The 23,048-nt window shown below is 39.5% G+C and overlaps 1 protein-coding gene across 50 annotated transcripts in view; it reads left to right on the top strand.

Annotated features, from left to right (window-relative positions):
• Window positions 1–23,048, top strand: part of PEAK1 (pseudopodium enriched atypical kinase 1) — a 320,078-nt gene that overhangs the window by 256,478 nt on the left and 40,552 nt on the right. For all 50 annotated transcript variants that reach the window (XM_064570115.1, XM_064570113.1, XM_064570116.1 and 47 more), the window contains one exon: window positions 12,177–12,370. In XM_064570115.1, the coding sequence (XP_064426185.1) occupies window positions 12,177–12,370 (194 nt within the window). The remainder of the gene's footprint in view (window positions 1–12,176; window positions 12,371–23,048) is intronic.

Here is a 23,048-nt window from a genome sequence, read left to right as displayed (position 1 = left end):
CATAACCCCTTTTTTTATCAGCTATTCTCTCTCTGGAATGCTTTCTTCAGATCTTTGTATGGCAGGCTTCTTGTCATTCAGCTATCTATTTATCTATTTATTTATTTAAGAGAGAGAGTGGGAGATGGGGGGCAGAGGAAGAGGGAGAGAGAGAATCCCAAGCAGGCTCCCTGCCCAGCATGGAGTCGGATGTGGGGCTCGATCTCACGACCCTGAGAACATGACCTGAGCTGAAATCAAGAGTCAGACAGTTAACCAACTGAGCCTCCCAGGGGCCCCGTTCAGCTATCAATTTAAATGTCACTTCCTCAAAAGATTCTTCACTGACTGCCCAGTCATAAGAAACTTCCCCCTACTCTCAGTCACTCCCAGTTACATCATCCTTTTTTATTTTAGATTTATTCACATGTTTGTCATTTTTCTTTTTTTTTTTTTCATTTCACTCCTCCCTTCTGGATTCAATTTCCTTCTTCTTGAAGTATGTCCTTTTAGTAGTCTTTTCAATAAACAGTGTGGTAGATTTATTGTTGACTAAAATCACCTTTATTTTATAATTGGTAGCTAGTATCTATTGCCAATCACATGTCCTTAAAAATTTAGTTCAAAAAGTTTTTTCTAATCAGTTAGAAAACCTTAGGCAATGTCTAAGAAAATAACTATAACTCATCCAAAATAACTATAATACTCCCAGCCAAAGTTAAAGATCTCATTTGCCCACTGAATAGCACACCTTTTGGCAGCCCTTTCTAGCTTTTGGCAAACGTCTCTAGCTTCATCAGCCCTGGAACATCATGTTCCTAATTAGCAAAGACCCCCAGCATGTGTTTCTGTATATCATGTAAGTCTGGTTTTTCTAGGACTCCCAGAAACATCTCAGGAATTCAGCTATGCCTCACCCTACTGGGATTCTGCCCAAACTTCCGCCAACTTCTGTTTTGGACAGGCAGTTAAGATTTGGCACTCCTTTGCTCCCTTAGGAATGCCATTCATCTGTATAAGCCTTCCCTTTATCCTTCCAATATCTTTTTGATCTTAGAGTCCTTAGAACTAAGGTATATTCTTCAATAATCTAGGAGTCAATCCTAGGAGCCTTCTAATCCACTCCAAGGCTCAAGAGTATAGACCAAAAGTTGGAGAACTATGGCCTATAGGCCAATCCAACCTGTCACCTGTTTCTCTAAATGAAGTTTTATTGGAAAACAACCACACTCAGCTACTTTTGCACTAGAACAGCCAAGTTAGGTGCAACAGACACCATATGTCTGTAAAGCCTAAAATATTTATTACTGACTGTTCACAGAAAAAGTTGGCCAAGTCTCTGGACTAAGCTATAATATCTGATTTGTCTGTGGTTGTCAGGCATGCTAGTGGCTGGTATTCATTCTAGCCAAACACTACACAGGTTTGCAACTCACTGAAGTACCCAGAGTCTGAGTCTCTTTATATTCATGTATATATGCACATCTAGTATGGAAAAAAAGACAGCACTTTTTAGACTGTGGTAAAATGTAATGTCCTTCTCTCTGTAAAGTTCAGTTAGAAACTTGAATTTTTTTAATGCTTATGCTCCAGTTATATCTTAATTTGCGTTATCTCTACTCTTTGCTAAGAGAATCCTATCAAAGTCATCTTTTCATGCTAAGGACCAGACTGGCCTCTGAAGATCAAATTCCTATTTCTCATAAAGAAAAAAAATTGGAGTCAGAAGCTGAAAGTAGCTGCTTGCTCTCCTGATCACATATTCCTTGTTCTAAAGAAATTTCTGGACTATAAGCATTTATAAAGATCACATCTATATTTGCTGACATATTTTTCCTAAAGTTAGATGAGTTCATAAAGCCCCTACTGTTGAAATTCTAAATAATCCTGTTTTATGAGAACTGATAAATATCTTACTTGGTCCTAATCACAGAATGATGCAGAATGGTTACATTTATGTGTACCATGATGGGATGGTCTTCAGATGGCTTTATATTCCTTTCCCTTCTGGAAGGTGATAAAACTCCAGAGAGGTAAACTACTTACTTAGAATCTCATAATGAATATATTCCAAAGTGAAGAATCCAACTGAGACTTCCCCCACTTATTGGGTCAGTTTTGTTTCCTTGTTCACCTAAGGAATCTGAAGTTAAACACCACTATCTTACTGTATAATTCTTAAAACACTTTAACTCACATTATCTCAGTTGTCCCAACATCTATGACAGTGCATCCTTCCTATTTTATAGGATCTTGAGAAGCAGAGGCTCAATCAACATTCCCAGGGCTGCTATGCAAGTAGGTAGCAGAGCCAGACTCTGACTTCAGAGGTGTTTGGCCCCTAAGTGGTTTTTGTTTTGTTTTGTTTTTCACTCTTGGTGGTGATTGTTGAGTCTGTTGGTGTCTGCCATGTCTTTTATAAAGTCAGCCTCAGTGCAAGAAGGTGAGTCTGTGAACAGGAAGGGATATGTACTGATTCATTGAGCTGTCGAGCAGTCTCAAAGTACTCGACATGGGCATAGTTGAACATAGTTGTTCACTCTCTTAAAAGCACTTTACATGAATTTCCTAATTAATCCATACTCCTGTAAATGTCACTATACTCATTTTATAGATGAATGATGGGAGGCAGGGGCAGAGTAGCAGTGGTGGCAGTGCTGAAATGAAATTTGAGTTTCTAATTTCCAGGCCTGTATCCACACCTCTAGGCCACTGGTTCAGCCAGTGATTCTTTAACATAACTGTAGTAGAGTATTGGTTGGAGTTATCAGGTAATATTTAAAGGTTTAATTCCAGGACAAGCAGTTTGTTCTCATATGGTGCCTCTGTAACGGTGATTTATCAATAGCAGGGAGAAAGGCTTGCCAAAAAAAACATGATGACAACAGTGTGCACTGATCAGCCCCCCACCCCCAGTCCTAGTTCTCATGTAGTAGAAGAGCCTCAGGAATCAGTCTTTGGCCTTTCTGTGCTGCTGGCACAGGGATGAAGCTCCACTCTGCATCAGGGAGATGTCCTGCTCCTCATTGGAACCTGTCCTGATCCCGTTCTCCATGGTGGTACAGACCGAAATTTTACTGGGAGGAGTGCAGATACAGCTCCTCAGTGATGTCCTCTAGTGCCTTGCTGTCTAAATCCCCCCTGATTTGATAACACCTATTTACTGAGTGTTTGCTGTAATTCTCAGTCCCTTTGTATTAGTCTGCTCGGGCTACCATAAATAAAAGACCACAGACTGGGTGACTTAAACAACAAAAATAGATTTGCTCACAGTTCTAGAGGCCAGAAGTCCAAGGTCAAGGTTCCAGTTGAATTGATTTCTGGTGAGGGCTCTCTTCCTGGCTTGCAGAATGACCACCTTCTCGCTATGTCCTCACTTTCCTCAGTGAATTGTGTGCAGAGAGGGAGAGACAGACCAAGCTCTCTGGTACTTTTTGTTTTGAGTACACCTATCCTACCTGACAGGGTCCCACCCTTATCACCTCATTTAATCTTTTTTTTTTATTATTATGTTATGTTAGTCACCATACATTACATCATTAGTTTTTTTGATGTAGTGTTTCATGATTCATTGTTTGCATGTAACACCCAATGCTCCATTCAGTACATGCCCTCTTTAATACTCATCACTGGGCTAACCCACCCCCCCACCCCACCCCTAAAATCCTCAGTTTGTTTCTCAGAGTCCATAGTCTCTCATGGTTTGTCTCCCCCTCCGATTTGCCCCTCTTCATTTTCCCTTCCTATTATATGTTAAAAAAAAAAAAAAGATAGTTACTTCATTTAATCTTAATTATTTCCTTAGAGCCCCATCTCCAAATATAGCCACTGGGGTTTAGGGCTTCAACATATGAATCGGGGGGGGAGCAAATGTTCATCCGGAACACCTGTTATGGGTGTTCAGAGAAGGAAGAGTCCCTGCAGACACAAAGATGTCTTGGGCAGGGGCGCCTGGGTGGCTCAGTTGGTTAAGCAACTGCCTTCGGCTCAGGTCATGATCCTGGAGTCCCAGGATCGAGTCCCGCATCGGACTCCCTGCTCAGCGGGGAGTCTGCTTCTCCCTCTGATCCTCCCCCTCTCATGCTCTCTGTCTCCCATTCTCTCTCAGATAAATAAAATAAAATTAAATTAAAAAAAAAAAAGATGTCTTGGGCAGCGTGAGGTCTGAGTAGTCTTTAATGACTGGCTGAGTTTGAAATAGATGGAGAGAAGAAGGGAGGCAACTCTAGGTAGGGAAAGTAGATTCAGTAAAGATGGAAAATATGGTGTGTCCAAGGGACAGGAAGTTACAATGTAGAAATATATTGGTTTGTGTGGAGCTAAAGGATTGTGTGTTGGAAATTTTGGAATAAGGATGGAAACATACATTGCAGCCTTTTTGTGAAAGGCCCTGAAGACCTGCAGGTAGTTCAGACCTGACCTTGACAGGTCACAAGGATGTGGAACAGAGGAACAGCAGAACAAAATAGGGATTTTAGGAAGAGAACCCTGGCCCAGTGAGTAGAAGGTACAGGTCCAAGGTCCCTCTTCTTGTAGCAGCTTTCTCAGTCAGAGGTGTCTGCCCTTAGTGCTCGTCTCTGTCCTCTGTTGATAAGGGAATTGAGGTCGTGCAACATGTCGGGAGACTCGACCTGTTGCTGCTGTCACAGATGCTGCTTCTTATTTTCAGAGGTGACTTTATCCAGCCAGGGCTTCAAATAAAAATTGTAAATGTCATACTAAATCAAATCCTTGTTTTCAAACATTTTGTGAGTTTGTATAACTGTATTCTAAGAATAAGCCTCAGAAGGTAAGGATTGGTTCCAAAACAGCCTCTCCCCTTTTTTAATAGCCCATTATGAATCTCTCATCTGTGACTACCTAAATTATTTTATTTCCCTTTATATCACTTCTGAGCTATATCACTTCTGAGCTATATCACTTCTCAGCGATATTCCTGACTTAAAATTTTCTTACTTTTTACACCCTGATTCTTTTTATACTTACTGCCCTGTTCTGTGGCGCAGCAGTAAAAATAGTTTCTCAGAGTGTGGCCCTAGGACCAACTGTGTCAGAATCTCCTGGGGTGTTTGTATAAATTCAGATTCCTGGGCCATCCCCCAGAGCTGTTAAATCAGTCCCTGGAGGTGGGAGCCGCAAATCTGCATCTTTAGCAAGTTCCCAAGGTAATTCTTAGGCACATTACAGCCGTATAACAATTGGCATAATATTTTAGAACATTGACTTTGAAGTCACTCAGACCTGGATTTGAATCCTACTTTCACCACTTATTAGCTCTGTCATCTTGGACAAGCTCTGCTTCAGGTTACCTCATCTATAACCTGAGGCAGAATAGTGTATCTTTTTAGAACACAGACCCTGGAGCTGAACTGCAGGGTTTTAATCTCAACTCCACCAGTTAGCAGCTGTGTTACCTGAGGCAAATGACTTAACCTCTCTGGACTCTAATCTCTTCCTTTGTAAAACAGAGATAATAATCTGCCTAGGGCATTATTGTGAGATTCAAAAGAATTTATGTTAAAGGTTAGAAGGGGGTAGATTTTGTGCGGGTGGGGGGGGGGCACTCCTGGGCATTGCCAATGTTTGCAGACTATTTGGTCATCATGACTAGGGAAGGAGAGAGTGGTTCCAATACCTGGGTAGAGGCAAAAGATGCTAGTGTGACCCTGCTATAGACAGGACACCCCCTTAACAGCAAAGTATTATCTGGCCCAAAATGTCAGTAGCGCCACTTTTGAGACTCGTGGCTTGGAACAGGCACACGGTAAGTACTATGTAAGTTTTGGCTGCTGTTCTGATTTCCTATGATAGGAATAACGAGCCTTACTTGTAGTGGTATTGTTAGGAGCTAGATATTTAAGTACAGTACCGAGCACTCAGCAAATGTAGAGGCAGTGGGGGTGGTGTATCTCTAAACGCAGTCCTTCTGTACTAAAACAGCTCCTATTTAAAGAAATCCTTTTGCAATGTAAATAATTTGTTTAGAATTTTTCAAAAGTAGAACACTGTATTTGTAATCATTAATATCCTTTAATAATTTTAATAATAGCTATATTCTTTTCAGAGCACTCTACTTCTTCATCTTCACAATCGAGCATTTATTGCTGAGTCTTTACAATATACCAAGCTTGCCTTATGGTGCCAGTGTGGTGGATGTTAGTTCGGATACGATCCAGTTCAGATGCAGACTCTACTACCAAATTACCCTCGTAATCCTAGGCAACTCATTCACTTCGTTCGATCTCAATTTCCCCATCTGCAAAACGAAAGCAACTGCCTCAACCTCCTGAAGAGTTTTTGTGAATTAAGTGGAAAAGTATGCAGCTTGTGCAGTGTCGAGTAGGAGTGGGTTCTGAGCAGTTTGGGCTCCCATCCCCTCTGTGAGCCTGCAGTGTTTTTGTAGAGTTGAGTATACATAATCCTCTCCCTCCTCTAACTCCAGGGGCAGACAGGCAGTGGAGGGAGGTAAGAGGAAAATGGAAAAGGTGTAGTGACTCACTTCTTCAGTGCTTCTGAGTATGCATAAAAAGTCAAGGGCCTATATCCTCCCTTAGGTAGTCCTTTTGGAGAGACCTGTCTTTTCTTCTAATATCTTGCTTTTTCCAGGAAATATACATCAATATCTCACACCATTCTTAGGAAGTGAGCCAAGCCCTAACTGGTAATGAGAAGCTCCTTCTGTAACTCTGTTTTTGAGAAAGGCAGCCGCCTTTTATTGCTCTTTTTCAAGATTAGTTTATCTTCTCTGTTAATTTGCACAGATACCATTCTGACTTCATATTTCATAGGATTTTAAAACTGTAATTTTTCTTAGTATTATGAAGATGACAGTGATTTACAGTGGCCTGTGTTTTTATCTACTTTGCTGTCTTGCAATCTGGTGCCTTAAAGACACTTTTAATTTGCTATTCACATCTGTTTAAAAAAAAAAAAAAGTGAAACCATGCAGTGTCTGAAAATTAGAGTCTATTCAAGACCTTGCTCATGGCTGCCAGTCTTTCCCATTCCAAGACCTAGCCACTTCATTCACACCAGTAAGAGCTACCTTTGTTTGACCAGCCTCTGTTAGACGTATTAGGAAGAACTCATCAGATCTCAGTGAAAGGTTAATCTCAGTTCAGGAGAAGAAGTTTGAAGTTTTCAGTGAAAGACTACAGAAGGCTTAGTGGAAAATTGGAGACACTAAGATAGTGATCATTGGACACAACACTTTTCTACCTGAGAATGCCAGTAATTGGAAAATGTAGCAAAATCAAGTTGATGACCTGGAAACTAAGATAGGATTATGAAATGTCAGATTGGCAGGGGTTACAGGGACAGAAAGAGACAGAGTTTTTCCTCCTTCTGATAGATTAAAGGTGTGGGATTTGATAACTTTGAACTCTCTTCATGTGTTGGTGTGTATTCCATTTCTGCAAAAGTCCATCATCCCCAGCAACCCCAGAAATCAGCAGCTCTGAAACCAGTTAACAGAACTGTGATATGCTGTTTCTGATATGCTTTGATCTGAATTTTAGGGGTAAAAAGAGGTTTTAAAAATCACACATTTGTTAATTGGCTTTCTTGGGCAAATAGAGACAAAAGTTTGCCAAAGAGAGCTGGCAAATGGGAAGTTAGAATACCATTTGCCCAAAGAAGCAGATGGCCTCTGTAGAAGCTTAACTTCATTTACTGTCCCTTCTGAAGCTGAGTGGAGGTGGTTGAATTTGAAGATAAAGTTGAACAAAAATTGTGGAAATACTTGGATGCATAAAGGACTCTAATGCAGAATTAATTTGCCTCTTTAAAAAGTACATTCAGACTTTTAACAGAATTTTTACAAAAATCTGTCTTGAACGAATTTGCCAGGAAAAAAAAAAAAAGATCATTTTCATTTGATGGTGTAATGATTAATCCTACCACCTGGGTAAGCCAAGTAAGCTTCCCACAGGAGACTGCTTGTGCAGATTTGAATTATGTATGAATGTTGCAGACTGATGAGAGATCACCTTACCAAGGGATTTTTTTGTATAACAGACAAATCTGTAACAATGTTACAGTTTCTTTTGAACACCCTAAGTTCATTCTCCACGTTCAGAAAATGAGATGTCTTCATGGAGATTATGACATGATTTTTTAAATGTTGGGTCAGACATTCTGAATCTCAATTATAAACTGGTCATTAATGAAAAAGTCAGTTGAAGAGTCTGAAGTACACACAAACTTGTGTTGTCTTCCATTATGAAAACAGAGTGAATGCTGAGGGTCCAGGAAAATAGCAGGCTAAGTCAGGGTGTGACCCAATCTGATAATTAAGGACCTAGATGTCAACGCCATAATTATTGTAGACATTCTACAGAGCACCATAGAACTAGGGGTTGTTTCAACATGAATTTAACTAGTAGAAATAGAAGCCATAAGGTCTTTTTTGTGGGCCATTTATCAGTTAACAGTTCTGTTTATAAAAGAGAATATCAATGAATATCAAATTGTACTTATCTGAAAAAAATCTAGTTATCCTTGTCATATTTGTTATTTCAAGATGGCTAAGATAGTGTGTATTGGAAATTCTAGTAGCTTTCTTATAATTTCATTTTAAAGATTTTTTTTAACCCTCTGTCTCATAGATGAGGGGGAAATTTTCATTTTGTTCATGATCTCCTTCCTGATGCTGTCCTCTAGTTTGTACAGATGATCAAAGAATAGGGAATCAGAGCTGGGTTCTCAAATTCCCATTTTGGTGTTTTCTCCATTATCTTAAACATTTCTCGATGAAATATTGGTGGTAAATCACTTTGTTAGGAGATAAAGTCTGTATTTGAAAAGTGTCATTTTATTATTTGGGAGGGTTTTCTGATTTCATATCTAAATATGGCACCAAAAATCAAAGGTCAAAAATTATATTCCCAGGGCGCCTGGGTGGCTCAGTCGTTAAGTGTCTGCCTTAGGCTCAGGTCACGATCCCGGGATCCTGGGATTGAGCCCCACATCGGGCTCTCTGCTCTGCGGGAAGCCTACTTCTCCCTCTCACACTCCCCCTGCTTGTGTTCCCTCTCTTGCTGTCTTTCTCTCTCTTTAAAAAAAAATTATATTCCCTTAAAAAATTAATATGCCTTAGATAAATTGTCAGATTTTACTTCCTTCTTTCTTCCTAGACAATTTGTCTATTGATAATAGTGACTGAGTCAACCTTCTCCGATGCTGTTGTCAGTTCTTTTTCATTTTTTAGCCATAGCATGTTCCCACATCTAAGCTTGAACTCTCAAATCCTCTCCCTTTCCCATCTCTCTTTTACCATTTTCATCATACAAAGAGCTGTTCCTCCCTCAAGCATCGAGACGTGACATATCATTGATGAATTTTTCTTTAAAAATTCTTCCTTTTAGACTCTGCTGTCACTGCTGATTAAACATCCTAGCATCCATTTGCAATTCCTTGTGATTTTACTTTCATCAGCTCTCTTTCCATAATTCTTTATAGTTGATGACTATTTTAATTGGTGACTTAAACATACCAGTGTACTTATTTAAAATGTGCTTATGAAAACTAATCTTTATGTGGAATATAGGTTGTCCTGCCCTGATCCTGAAAGAGTTAATAAAACTAGTTTTCACTTTGCTTCCCAGAGGTAGTTTGGCACATTTCCCAGACCAAACCCCTAAGGTAAAGGTCAAGGTGCAGTAGATGATATTAAGGTGCAGAATTCGAAACTTGTATCTTACCCAACTTATAGTCCTCCTGAGCTCAGTGGGATCTCTGGTACATCAGAGCTTCAGAACATGATTAACAGACCGAAGGAGGCCCTATAGAATATCATTTAATGGGGAATTGTATGAGTGAGTACAGTGGGTGAGTCTTCAACATTTCTTGCTTCTTAGCATCCGTATTTTGTTTTGAGAAGCCCTTAGGAGCACAGAGCTGTGTTTCATGTATGTGGGGAGCAGGCTCAGGGAATTCCTCATGGTTTAATAGCAGCACCTCTTTCAATGGGTTTCACGATAGCTGAGGCTCATGGTAAATAGCCCATTGCTTGGGAGGAAAACAGACAAGAGAGGGTAGTCATGGTTTCTGAACCAATCTTTACCAATCCCTTTTGATAATGGAAAAGAAAGCTGTCTTTTAGTAATAATGAGGAGATTGGGGGAAGAGAAAAGGCAAGAGCAAGCTTGCAGAGGTTAGGAGCTTAAAAACAGCATTTTAGGAAACCTCTCAAATTAACAAGTTTCTTTAAAATATTAAAATAAGAGGAGAATGTCACTTTATATTTATATATTTATATGTATACTTGTACTTTGAAATCAGAAATGCCTTACATTAACTTCTGCCCAATAAAGATCAATTTCCTTCTGAAGCTTTTTGATAAACTACTCAGTGATCTACAGTCTTGACACTAAGTGGTGTCTGAGAGGGTCTCAGAAGTGTCACTTTGCTTTGTCTTTGCTAATGCAGGGAAGTAAAGGCCCCTTCTTACCTTGATTTTATAATGCTCCATATTGTGAGAAACCAGTTTTGTTTTGGAGCCCTTCTTTCAGGTTGACGACCTAGGGCAGCCCATTAAGAGGCAGCATGCTTTACTGTGTGAGGCCTCCTTTACGTAAAGCACCCTATTGGCTGCTAGTGGAGTGGTTCCTTTCCACCTTACCACTGTCCTCGAGAGCCAGATACCAGAAAGGAACCTCCAGCTCATTGCTCATTCCCAGTATAGAGAGACCTCTGGCTCTGCCAGCTTTGAAAGAGTATTTTTGAGGTTGTATATCCAGCAGACTTCAAGGCTTATTTTTCTGTTCAGACACATGCATAATTTCTATAATGAAAGATTGATAAGAAGGTACTCCTTCTTCAGATCTACACCCTCAAATCCACATGTGATATATGTTCTGATGACACATGATCAAACAAAGTACCACTTTTAAAGAAACTTGTAAATGTCATCATGCCAATTGAAAATCCAGAAATAACATGTAATAGTATAAGATGTTTGCTTCTTTCTCTTTGCCCACATTTAAAAAAAAACAAAAAACTGGGGCACCTGGGTGGCTCAGTCAGTAAGCGTCTGCCTTCGGCTCAGGTCGTGATCCCAGGGTCCTGGGATCGAGCCCCGCATCGGGCTCCCTGCTCAGCGGGAAGCCTGCTTCTCCCTCTCCCACTCCCCCTGCTTGTGTTCCTGCTCTCGCTCGCTCTCTCTCTGTCAAATAAATAAATAAAATCTTTAAAAATAAACAAATAAATAAACAAAAACAGAAAACAACTAGGAAGGAGGGTTGGTGAGTGTGTGACAGTCTAAGAACACTTTCAGAAACCATTAAAAGATGCCTGATTTTGAATTTATTTTGTTGGCTAGCCCATGAGATTTTCTAACTAGGCTAGTTTTCTCTGCCAACATTTAATGACCATTCCATCCCCTTGTACTTACAGCAACAGAATTGACAGTTCAGGCGGGATGGGATGTGGGGAAGATTGGAGGAGATAGCTATAAGCAAATGAGCAGGCAGCAGTGAAACAAGATTGGAAGCACAAAGTAGTATGGATGCCACATTATGGTATGTGGCCAACAGGATCTTTCATATTCATTTTAATAGATAAGATTAACTAGAATGCAGAATTTTCATTTCCATTCACTTTGCCTGCTGCATGCATGCAGGCAAAGGTTAATGATTCTGTCCTCCTGGCAACAAGACTTTCCTGGCCTCAGTTTACCTACTAAAGCAATTGCTTAACCTCCTTATTTAGTCTAATCTCAACTTTATTCCTGATCCTTTACTAAATACTTCAGCATGTAGTAAATACTATATACTAAATAAAGTTTATATAGTAAATTATTTGATATTACAGTACTATAGTACAGTAAGTATGCTAAATACTTTACTAAGCACGTGTGTATTTTGTCTTTGACCAGTTCAGCATTCACCCTTCTCCACCACTACCATCATCACCTCTTGCCTAAACAAGTTTCACTTCTTACCTTCTTATTCTCAAGCTTCCTTCTGAGCTTACTGTACCTCCTCTACCAAACTGGATTCTCAGTATGTATGAATCAAGATAAATAGAAGGATCAGTCTATACGAAGGACTGCCCTGTATTCAGACAAGTATTTTAGGCCTTATTGCTGTGACTCTGGGGCTAGTTATTTCCATTTTGGGCAAGTAAATGTCTTCCATAAATCTAAATTTTAGTAAGACTTTTGAATGCCACTGTGACCACAGTCTGATTTGTTTCAGTCCCAAGACCCAGGAGGCGACAGAGGACTTTTCTCCGTGGGATCCAAGATCTGTTGTTGTGAGGCAAGATGACGGAGGCTGCCCTTCCGTCCCAGCAGCGGTACCTCTACCTGAACTGGAAAGGGAAGAGGAAAAAGAAGACGTTTCAGATACTATCGACCTGAATCCCTGTAGTGCAACCTACAGCAATTTAGGTAAGTAAAAAATGTCATATAAATAGTGTTTAAACTTTGCCTTTTTAGGCACTATCCAAATGCTGTATTTCTCTTTAGAGATGGTTTTTATTGCTGCGTGGAGCAAAAGTTGGACAACGGGAGCCATAAATTTTCTTTTTTTTCTTTTTTAAGTTGTTTTTTTTTAATTCCAGTTAACATACAGCACAATAGAAGTTTCAGGTGTACAACATAGTGATTCAGCACTTCCATACAACACTGGGTGTGGAGCCATAACTTTTAATTCACCTCAAAAAAAGTCCTGGTGTTTACTAGGAATATATATTGAACACTTGCTACCATGAGTCCTGTGCCATGTGCTAAGGGTGTGACATGGTCCCTGCTTGAGGGACTCACCGGGAGGATTTCAGTATTATAAATGCAGTGATATACACATGGAATATTTTTTATATTATACACAACAGGGTGTCAAAAGATGCCTTCCAGAAGATAATTCCTAAACTGATTTATCTGGTTGACAGAGGGAAGAAAGAGTATTCCAACCCAAGGCAGCAACCTGAGTGAAAGCATGGAAATGCAAAACAGCACAGTGCCTGTGGATACCACAACAATTTAGTGTTGCTAAAATATGAACTGAAGAGTTAGACAAGATCATGCATTTCAAGCTAAAACCTTAGACTTTTTTGCTCTTTGTGATAGTAACCCATCAAAAGGTTTTAAGCAGAGGAATAATGTTGATGAGATTTGTGTTTTAGAACATCCACTTTACAGGCTACCACGAGAGGATGGATTAGAGGTGAAGTATTTGGTAGCCTGAAATCTGGTAGTTGGATACTTTGGCAGGACCATGTAGGGAGATGAGAAAGGCCTCAACTAAGATAGTGGGAGGGGGAGCAGTAAACAAATTTAAGAGGCAAAATACATAAGGCTTAGTAGTTAATTTGATGTGAAAATCTATGATATATCTCAGATTTCTGGCTTGGAGCAAGCAGACTCAAAGAAGTAAGATCTCATTTATTGTGGTGTTTAGGCAGAGGCTGAAGGGCCATCTCTCAGAGATGCAGTGAAAAGGAATCCTACAGTACAAAGAGGGCAGGACCAAGTTACCTCTAAGGTGTCTGCCAGTGCAAAGACTCTTCAGTTTTCCAATCATCTTCACTCTCCTTCCTTGAGTGCCCAGTGACTTTCCATCTATCTTCCTTCCTTGAGTGTCTCATAGTTTTCTTCTGAAAAACAAAGCCTTGGGCTAGATAAGGATTTCTCATTGCCGTTCTCCCATGAAGTCAGGAGAGAGGTGAGTAGCATGAGTTGGACTACCACATGCACAGCACTAACAAAATCCTTATGAACTCTGACCAACTCTTAACACCTGTTTGGAAATCAGTGGCATATAATATCAAAGCATTCTTCTGCCTCATTTCTCATCTCTTTTTTGTCTTTTCCCTTCATCGAGTTATAGTAAGGAAAAATTATTCTAAGATCAGCTAGTGTACTTGGAAATAAAGGAGTCCCTAAGGCAAAAAGATTGAAGTAATACTGTAGGAGAAATGCTCTAATATGTTCTTTTGGGAAACTCATCATAACAATCCACATGCAGTTGAAAATACATCCTGTAAGGAAAAGACTTCCATTCTAAGTTCTAGAAGCCTTATGTGATCTGTGTGTTGGGGAGACCATACTACAGTTTACCCAAGCAACCATCTTGGATACCATTTTCCAGTTGGAATTATAGTCAAACAGCTTACTCAACTTCTCCCATTCTTTTATATTTTATGAAGCATCTTATAAGATGCAAAAACTATTGCTTATTTACTATAATATACTCTCAGCATAATATATCAGCATATCTTTCAGGCATTCTTATTGCACCAACATTTCTTTTGTGATGTCCTCCGTAAAATATATCACTAATTATTACTGATTATATGGCATCTTATGGCATCTCTTTAAAAAATATCCATCAGCTGGGGTGCCTAGCTGGCTCAGTCAGTAGAGCATGCAACTCTTGATCTTGGGGTTGTAAGTTCAAACTCCACGTTGGGTGTAGAGATTACTTAAAAATTTAAAAAACTCCTTCAAAAAAACCATCAGCCAACATCAGTTAATTATTTTATCATATTTGTCTTCTCAGTTATGTAGATAATTAGAAAAAATAGAGCATTACTTCCATGAATATTCTAAGGCCTCACATAATATTAACTCATTTAATCCTCCCAACAACCTTAGGAATTTTTATCCCCATTTATCAGATGAGGAAAGTGAGTCAGAGTGCCTTGCCCAAAGTGACAGAACCAGTAAGGATTGCACCAAGATTGGAACCCTGTCAGTCTTAACCATGACTATAATGATCATAACCCCTAAATTCTTGTAAAATACTGAAAGACTGGAGCTGTCTCCCATTTTTTTTAAGTCATCTGCATTGAGACACAAAATTTAAGACTTTTTTCAAAAGATTACGATTACTTAGAACACAAAAAATATACTATGTTATAGATGCCCCATCAGAAAAATAGCTCTTTTTCTACCTATTGCTTTACTCTTAAAAGTATGTGATGCTCATAAAATGTTGCCTTGTTTTCCTTAAGTGCTTATGTGGCTGTACTTGATTGCATAGGGTATGACACCTGGTTAGTTGCTTCTTTGGGAAGGTTTTACTATGTGAATAAAATAAAAACTAAGTAATAGGGTTGATGCCAAGAGTTCTACAACTGAGGGATTTTTAATTTTTTGTTTTGTTCTTGTTTTTTTCCTAGTAAAACAGGTATTTTAGATGGCTTTTGGAAATTACCTTTTTCAATAAATCATTTGCAGGAAATTTTAAACTATCCCTTTGGGTAATTTCTTGTGATTTAAAGTCCTGGGAGCTTATTATTTAAAAATCTGTATGTTTAAAAACTGAAAGGAAACAATACTTGTTAATGTAATAGCTTTAGATTCTTTTAAATAGTCTAAAACCGTTCTATAAATACCACATTCTTTCTTGTTTTTTCTTTTTCTTTTCTTTCTTTCTTTCTTTTCTTCCTTTTCTTTTTTTCTTTCTTCTCTTTCTTTATCAAATGAGGCAGAGAATGGATGGACAGACCAGTGGAAGAAATTGAGGGAGGAAAGTTAAGGATTACCATTATTTTTACTGTGGAATTTATTTCTGAAAATTACATTGTAAAGTGAATGTAGGAGGTAGTGTAATATAGTAGGAAAAAACACATAAGTTTGAGGGATCAACCAGATTTTGGTTCATATGGTAGCTATGTCATTGTCCACCTGTATGATTGTAGTTCAGCTATTTAGCATGCCTGAGCTTCAATTTCCTCTTCTGTAATGAGGGAATAGTAACATCTGCTTTGTAGGGCTGATGGTAAAAGAAGAACTTGGTATATAGAAGTGCTTGATAATTATGAAGTTCCTTTATTTCTTCCCAAAGATTTGCTCCTTCAAATATGTTTGATGTGTTAGCCAGAAAATATAGAATAAAGTGGAAATAATTTAAAATGTTTATTAGAAATGTTGAGGGGCGCCTGGGTGGCTCAGTTGGTTAAGTGTGCAACCCTTGGTTTTGGCTCCAGTCATGATCTCAGGGTCGTGGGATGGAGTCCTGCGTCAGGCTCCGTGCTCAGCGTGGAGTCTGCTTGTCCCTCTCCCTCTGCTCCTTCTCTCGCTCATGCGCATGTGCACACTCTCTCTCAAATCTTAAAAAAAAAAAGAAAAGAAAAGAAATGTTGAATAAGCAGAACAAAAAAATATAAATTCAAAAAGTTGTGGGTTGCCTGCACAACTAAAGACTGAAGTTGTGAATATGATACAGGATATAGAACCCCAAGGTCTGCTACTTATAGCAAAACAAAGGGACATAGTTTGGATTTGTTTTGTAGTTCCCACCCTTCTTAGATAGTTCTGAAAACTAGTAAGTTAAAAGAAAAAAAAACTCAGTTGGAATAGGCCTTGATTACCCAACTGCAGAACCTCCCGTTAGACTTCTACCCTTGATAACAGCATCATTACTCCACTGTGGTATAACAAAAGCTGTCGTGATTCAGCCATTCCCTCAAAAAGCTACTGACTTATAAAAACCATACCCTAAAACCATTTCTTTTTACCCTAGAAATCATTCTCCAGGGTTAATTCAAGTGGCTTTTTTCTTCTCCTTAACACAAAGCAAACTGTATTTTGTTTAAACTGGGTTCATTATTAGATTCTAGAGCTGCACTATCCTATACAGTCGGTACCCACTAGCCACAGCTGGCTATTTACATTTAAATTCATTAGAGTATAAATAAAAATTCAGTGTCTTAGTCTCACTAGCAATATTTCAAGTGCTCAGTAGCCCCAGGTGGCTAGTAACTACTGCATTGGACATGCATATATAGAACATTTCTGTTGTCACAGAGAGTTCTGTTGGACAGCAATGCTTTAAAGAATCGGTTATTTGAGGGATTTGTATTGTCTACTATGGGCACAAAAATTATATTGGTCTTTATGCAACTTGAAAAATGATGATTTTACTCTGGGTGATGGTGATTTGAGGTCACTGAACAAACCCTGATCGAGAACATCTTAACCCCAAACTGAATTTAGCAGGGTATCAGCCACCCAAAATGACTTCCCAAAGAAGTGATAGAATGTTTTTTCAATCAGATCTTCAACATTTTCCCCACATTTCTATGTCTATCTCAAGATGTCTAGAAGAAATATTGCTAGTTTTTTATGTGGCACACCTGACTACTTTATCAGCCTGCTAAAATCAGGAGCTTGTAATAACTTTTACTGTGTTAGAAATAAGTCGGTGACTTTAGCTCTCCTTCATTCACTTTGTAACTGAGTACTCTTGATGTTACTTTTTAGAAATATCTATCAAGTCTCCATTTGCAGATTCTTGGCTTTCCTCTCTTTCTGTGTGCCTACAACCTAGCACATTATCTAAAACATGTGGTAGGTACTAAGAACATGTTTAAATGAGTTAGCCAAAGTGACTTTCACATTTGACTTTATAAGATTCCCAGATTAGGGAAGTTAAGCCCTCAGGAAAATTCATATAGGAAAATTTCAGATCCCAGTTTATGTGTTCCATTAATCGGCTGGGTTTTTTATTCTAATCCAGGCATACCCCAGAGATGTTGCGGGTTCGGTTCCAGGCCTCCACAGTAAAGCAAATACTACCATAAAGCAAATCAAATTAATTTTTTGGTTTCCCAGTGCATGTACAATTTATGTTTATCACTATACTGTAGTCTGTTAAATGTGCAATAGCATTATATCTAAAAGACAATATACATATCTTAATTAAGAGATACTTTACTGCTAAAAAATGCTAAGCTTTCAGTGACTCTTAATCCTTTTACTGGTAGAGGGTCTTGCCTAGATGATGCTGGCTGCTGACTGATCAGGGTCTGAAGGCTAGGGTGGCTGTGGCAATTTCTTAAAATAAGTCAACAGTGCAGTTTGCTGCATCAATTGATTCTTCTTTTCACCAACAACTTCTCTGTAGCATATGATGCTGTTTGATGGCATTTTACCCACAGTAGAACTTCCAGAACTGGAGCCGATCTTCTCAAACCCTGCCTCTGCTTTTTCAACTAACTGTATGTCATATTCTAAATCCTTTGTTGTCATTTCAACAATCTGTACAGCATCTTCACCAGGAGCAGTTTCCATCTCAAGAAACGACATTCTTTGCTCACCCCTAAGAAGCAACTCCTCATCTGTTAAAAGTTCTATCATGATGGGCGCCTGGGTGGCTCAGTTGGTTGGGCGACTGCCTTCGGCTCAGGTCATGATCCTGGAGTCCCTGGATCGAGTCCCGCATCGGGCTCCCTGCTCGGCAGGGAGTCTACTTCTCCCTCTGGCCCTCCCCTCTCTCATGTGCTCTCTCTCATTCTCTCTCTCTCAAATAAATAAATAAAATCTTTAAAAAAAAAAAAAGTTCTATCATGAGATTGCATCAGTTCAGTCCCATCTTCAGGCTCCACTTCTTTTTTTTTTTTTTAAGATTTATTTATTTACTAAAGAGAGAGCAAGAACAGGCACGAATGGGGGGAGGAGCAGAAGGAGAGAATCTCAAGCAGACTCCCTGCTGAGTGCAGAGCCTGATGTGGGGCTCGATCCATGACCCTGAGATCACAACCTGAGCTGAAACCAAGAATTGGACACTTTACCTACTAAGCCACCCAGATGCCCCTTCAGGCTCCACTTCTAATTCCAGTTCTCTTCTTATTTCCACCACATCTGCAGTTACTTCCTTCATGCAAGTCTGGAACCCCTCAAAGACCTCCATGTGGACTGGAATCCACTTCTTCCAAACTCCTGTTAATGTTGGTATTTTGACCTCTTCCCTTGAATCAGAAATGTTTTTTTTTTTATAATTTTATTTATGAGAGAGAGAGAGAGAGCACGAGCAGGGTGAGGGGCAGAGGGAGAAGCAGACTCCCCGCTGAGCAGGGAGCCCCATGTGGAGCTCGATCCAGGAACTCCGGGATCATGACCTGAGCCAAAGGCAGACGCTTAACCGACTGAGTCACCCAGGCGCCCAAATCAGAAATGTTCTTAATGGCATCCAGAAAAGTAAATCCTTTCCAGAAGGTTTTCAGTTGACTTTGTCCAGATCCATAGGGGAATCACTATCTATGGCAGCTGTAGCCTTGCAAAATGTATTTCTTAAATAACAAGACTTGAAAGTCAAAATGACTCCTTGATCCATGGTTTGAGAACGGTTGTTGTTTTAGCACACATGAAAACAACATTAATCTCGTACACCTCCATTAGAACTCTTGGGTGACCAGGTACATTGTCAACAAGTAGTAATATTTTGAGAGGAATTTCTTTTTTCCTGAGGAGTAGATCAAAACAGCAGGCTTAAAATATTCAGTAACATATTATAAACAGATATGCCGTCATCCAGGCTTTGCTGTTCCATTTAGAGAACACAGGCAGAGGTAATTTAGCTTAATTCTTAAGGGTGTTAGGGTTTTTGGACTGGTGAATGAGCACTGGCTCCGGCTTACAGTCACCAGCTGCATTAGCCCCTAACAAGAGAGTCAGCCTCCCCTTGCAAGCGTTGAGGCACCCATTGACTTCTCCTCTCTAGCTATGAAAGTCTGAGATTGCATTTTCTTCTACTCTAAGACTGTTTCATCTACATTGAAAATCTGGTTGTTTACTGTAGCCACCTTCATTAATTATCTTAGCTAGATTGTCTGGATAACATACTGCAGGTTCTACATCAACACTTGCTTCTTCACCTCATATTTTCATGTTATGGAGATGGCTTCTTTTCTTAAACCTCATGAACCAACCTCTGCTAGCTTCCAACTTTTCTTCTGCAGCTTCCTCACCTCTTAGCCTTCATAGAATTGAAAAGAGTTAGGGCTTTGCTCTGAATTAGTCCTTGGTTGAAGGGAATGTTGTGGCTGATTTGGTCTTTTTTTCAGACCACTAAAACTTTGTTTGTATCAGAAATAAGATGGTTCCACTTTCTTGTCATTTGTGTGTTCACTGGAGTGGCACTTTTAATTTCCTTCAAGAACTTTTCCTTTGCCTTCACATCTTGGCTAACTGGTGTAAGAGGTCTAGCTTTCAGCCTACCTCAGTTTTCAATATACCTTCCTCAGTAGGCTTAATTATTTCTAGCTTTTGGTTTTTTAAAAAAGATTTAGTTATTTATTTATTTCAGAGAGAGAGCACAAACAGGGAGAGGGGCAGAGAGAGGGGAGAGAATCCTCATGCAGACTCCCCACTGAGCATGTAGCCCAACACAGGGCTCAATACCAGGACCCTGAGATCATGACCTGAGCTGAAACCAAGAGTCAGAGGCTTAACTGACTGAGCCACCTAGGAGCCCCTCTAGCTTTTGATTTAAAATGAGAGATGTGCAACTCTTCCTTTCACGTAGAGGCCAGTTTAAAGTTACTAATTGGCCTAATTTCAATAGTGTTGTGTCTCAGGGAATAGGGAGACCCAAGGAGAGGGAGAAAGACAAGGGAACAGCTGGTCGGTGGGGCAGTCAGAACACATTTATCGATTAAGTTTGCTATTTTATATGGGTGTGGTTTGTGGTGCCCCCCAAAATTACAGCAGTAACAAAACTGCTGATATCACTCATCACAGATCACCATGACAGATATAATAATAAAAAAAGTTTGAAAAATTGCAAGAATAACTAAAACATGACACAGAGACACAAAGTGAGCAAATGCTGTTAGAAAAATGGCACCGATAGACTTGCTAGATAAGACGTTGCCATAAACCTTCAGTTTATTTAAAAAAAAAACACAATATCTGCAAAGTGCAATTAAGTGAGGTATGCCTGTATGAGGCTTAATCCAGAGGTTTCCTAAGGAAGGAATTATATAAGCCAGATCTCAGCTTCCTTCTACATAGCCCCACAAGATTACTTTTTTTTTTTTAAGATTTTATTTATTTATTCATGAGAGAGAGAGAGGCAGAGGGAGAAGCAGGCTCCCAAGGAGCAGGGAGCCCGATGCGGGACTCGATCCCAGGACCCTGGGATCATGACCTGAGCCGAAGGCAGACGCTTAACCGTCTGAGCCACCCAGGCGCCCATGATTACTTTTTTCTTTTAAGATTTATTTATTTATTTTAGATAGAGAAAGAGAAAGAGAGCAAGCACAGGGAAGGGCAGAGGAAGAGGGAGAGAGAAACTTTAGCAGACTCCTTGCTGAGCTCAGAGCCTGTCACCGGGCTTGATCTCATGATCCTGAGATCATGACCTGAGCCGGAACCAAGAATTGGACACTTAACCAACTGTGCCACCCAGGGGCCCCAAGATTACTTTTTTTTAAAGTAATCTTCATATCTAACTTGGGGCTGGAACTTTCAACCTGGCCAGCCAGCCAGGTGCCCCTCCACATTTCTTATCTTACTTATCTAGAGCATCTCCTTAAGGCTGTACCCTTCAAACACTGAAAGAAAACACCTGAAAGTCTTCTGTCTCCAGAACTTCCTTTGGCATTGTGTTGATCATCAGTGTGAAATGTTAAGGGGTTTGGGGCACCTGGCTGACTCAGTCAGTAGAGCATGCAACTCTTGATCTTGGGATTGTGAATTTGAACCCCATGTTGGGTATGGAGATTACTTAAAAATAAAATCTATTTAAAAATGTTAAGGGGTGAGTGTATTTAAAAGAGTGTCATTACATTGCTGGCCTTGATGTTGTAATTATAGAATAATGTCATCATAAATAGAAGCTTTAAAAAATCATTCTGAAGGATACATTACTATTAGTTCATTTACTCAACAAATAATTATTGAGGAACTTCTATGGGCCAGGTATTATTCTACACAAGTCAAAGTTAATGATTTGAACCAAAGATTAAAGAATTGCACATTTTTAGATTATCTGGATCTTAAAGAAAAAAAAAACTGAGATTGACCGCTTTGAACATTTGTTTGAGCATTTGTTGTACTTCCTAAAAATATAATTATTTCTATTTTAAAAGAAATCATACACTGTGTCCCTATCTTTTAACTTAGCTGCATTTGCACTTAAAAATAGTTTCCCATATACTAGCATTAGTTGGGGGAGTACAGAATTCAAATTACATAGATAACTTACCCCCAAATAAATAATCTCTGTTCTTGGAGAGGTTTTCAAATGACATTCTACAAAAATTGAGTCTGTCAGCTGCTACACCACTGACCTTCTTTAAAGTGGTCAGTGTATCTCTTTATTTGAGGGTAGGCCCAAAGTGGTCTTTGGAGGTCAGCTTCATTTTATCATTTGGCATGAAGTTATATCCCCTGGGGTTTGCCAGTTGGTGCTTCCATTTGACTGTGGTGGGACCCTTCTTCCTAAGCTGCAACGAAATGATATAGTGAGTGCTAGGTTTAGCCAGTGAGTGGCCTAGTCACTTGACAAGGCTGGTGCACAGTGGTATGTGACATCTATATTTATAAACTACCATGCATATTTCCCAGTTTGGAGATGAATGTCTCTTCCTTTGTCCTCTCTTTTCCTATTCTCATCTATATTACTTGTCATGAGCCCTGGAAAAAAATTAGGGGTGAGATTACAATTTAAGTAGAAAAATATGTTCCACTTATTTGAACTTTAATACGTTCATTCAGCAAACATTTGTCGAACACCCAACTATCTCCTGGTGCTGGAAATAGCAGTGCTGTCTTCAAGGACCCTTGGCCTTTGGGAAAGACAGACATGGGCTGGACTCTTAGGAGCCTGTGTGCTAGTTGCTGTGATGCAGATATTTAAAGGTTGAATGAAAGCCTCTGCCCGGAGGAGTCTAGGAGAGGGTCACTTAGGGTTTGAGGAGAGCTTGAAAGAAGGGTAGTTGTTTGCCAGATTGACAAGCAAGGGAGAACATTCCAGGTAGAAGGAAGAGTATGTATAAGGCCTAAAGCTTAAGAGAGCAGTGAGTGTTCAATTAACCACAGGTAATTACTCAGGGTAGCCTAAGTACAGAGTGAAAGGGGGCAGAGTAGGGGTGATGAGACAGAGTGGAAAAGTGAGGCTAGATCATAAATGGTATGTATACATCACAGTGAGTCTATCTTTTACCTATAGGAAATGGAGAGCAACTGAAAATTTTTGAATAAAAGGACATGATCAGGATTTTTAAAAGATTGTTCTGGAGCTACTACAAGATAATTGGAGGCAGAGAGACCAACTAGGTAGGAGCCCATGACATTCCTGTCTTTAGGGAATGAAGAGTTAATTATGCTCCTTAGCATT

Source organism: Mirounga angustirostris, unplaced genomic scaffold, assembly GCF_029215605.1.
Source record: "Mirounga angustirostris isolate CCGP_5_RB_7025 unplaced genomic scaffold, mMirAng1.0.hap1 SCAF_9, whole genome shotgun sequence".
In the NCBI taxonomy this organism is placed as follows: domain Eukaryota; kingdom Metazoa; phylum Chordata; class Mammalia; order Carnivora; family Phocidae; genus Mirounga; species Mirounga angustirostris.
This window is presented reverse-complemented; position numbering and strand designations above follow the sequence as displayed.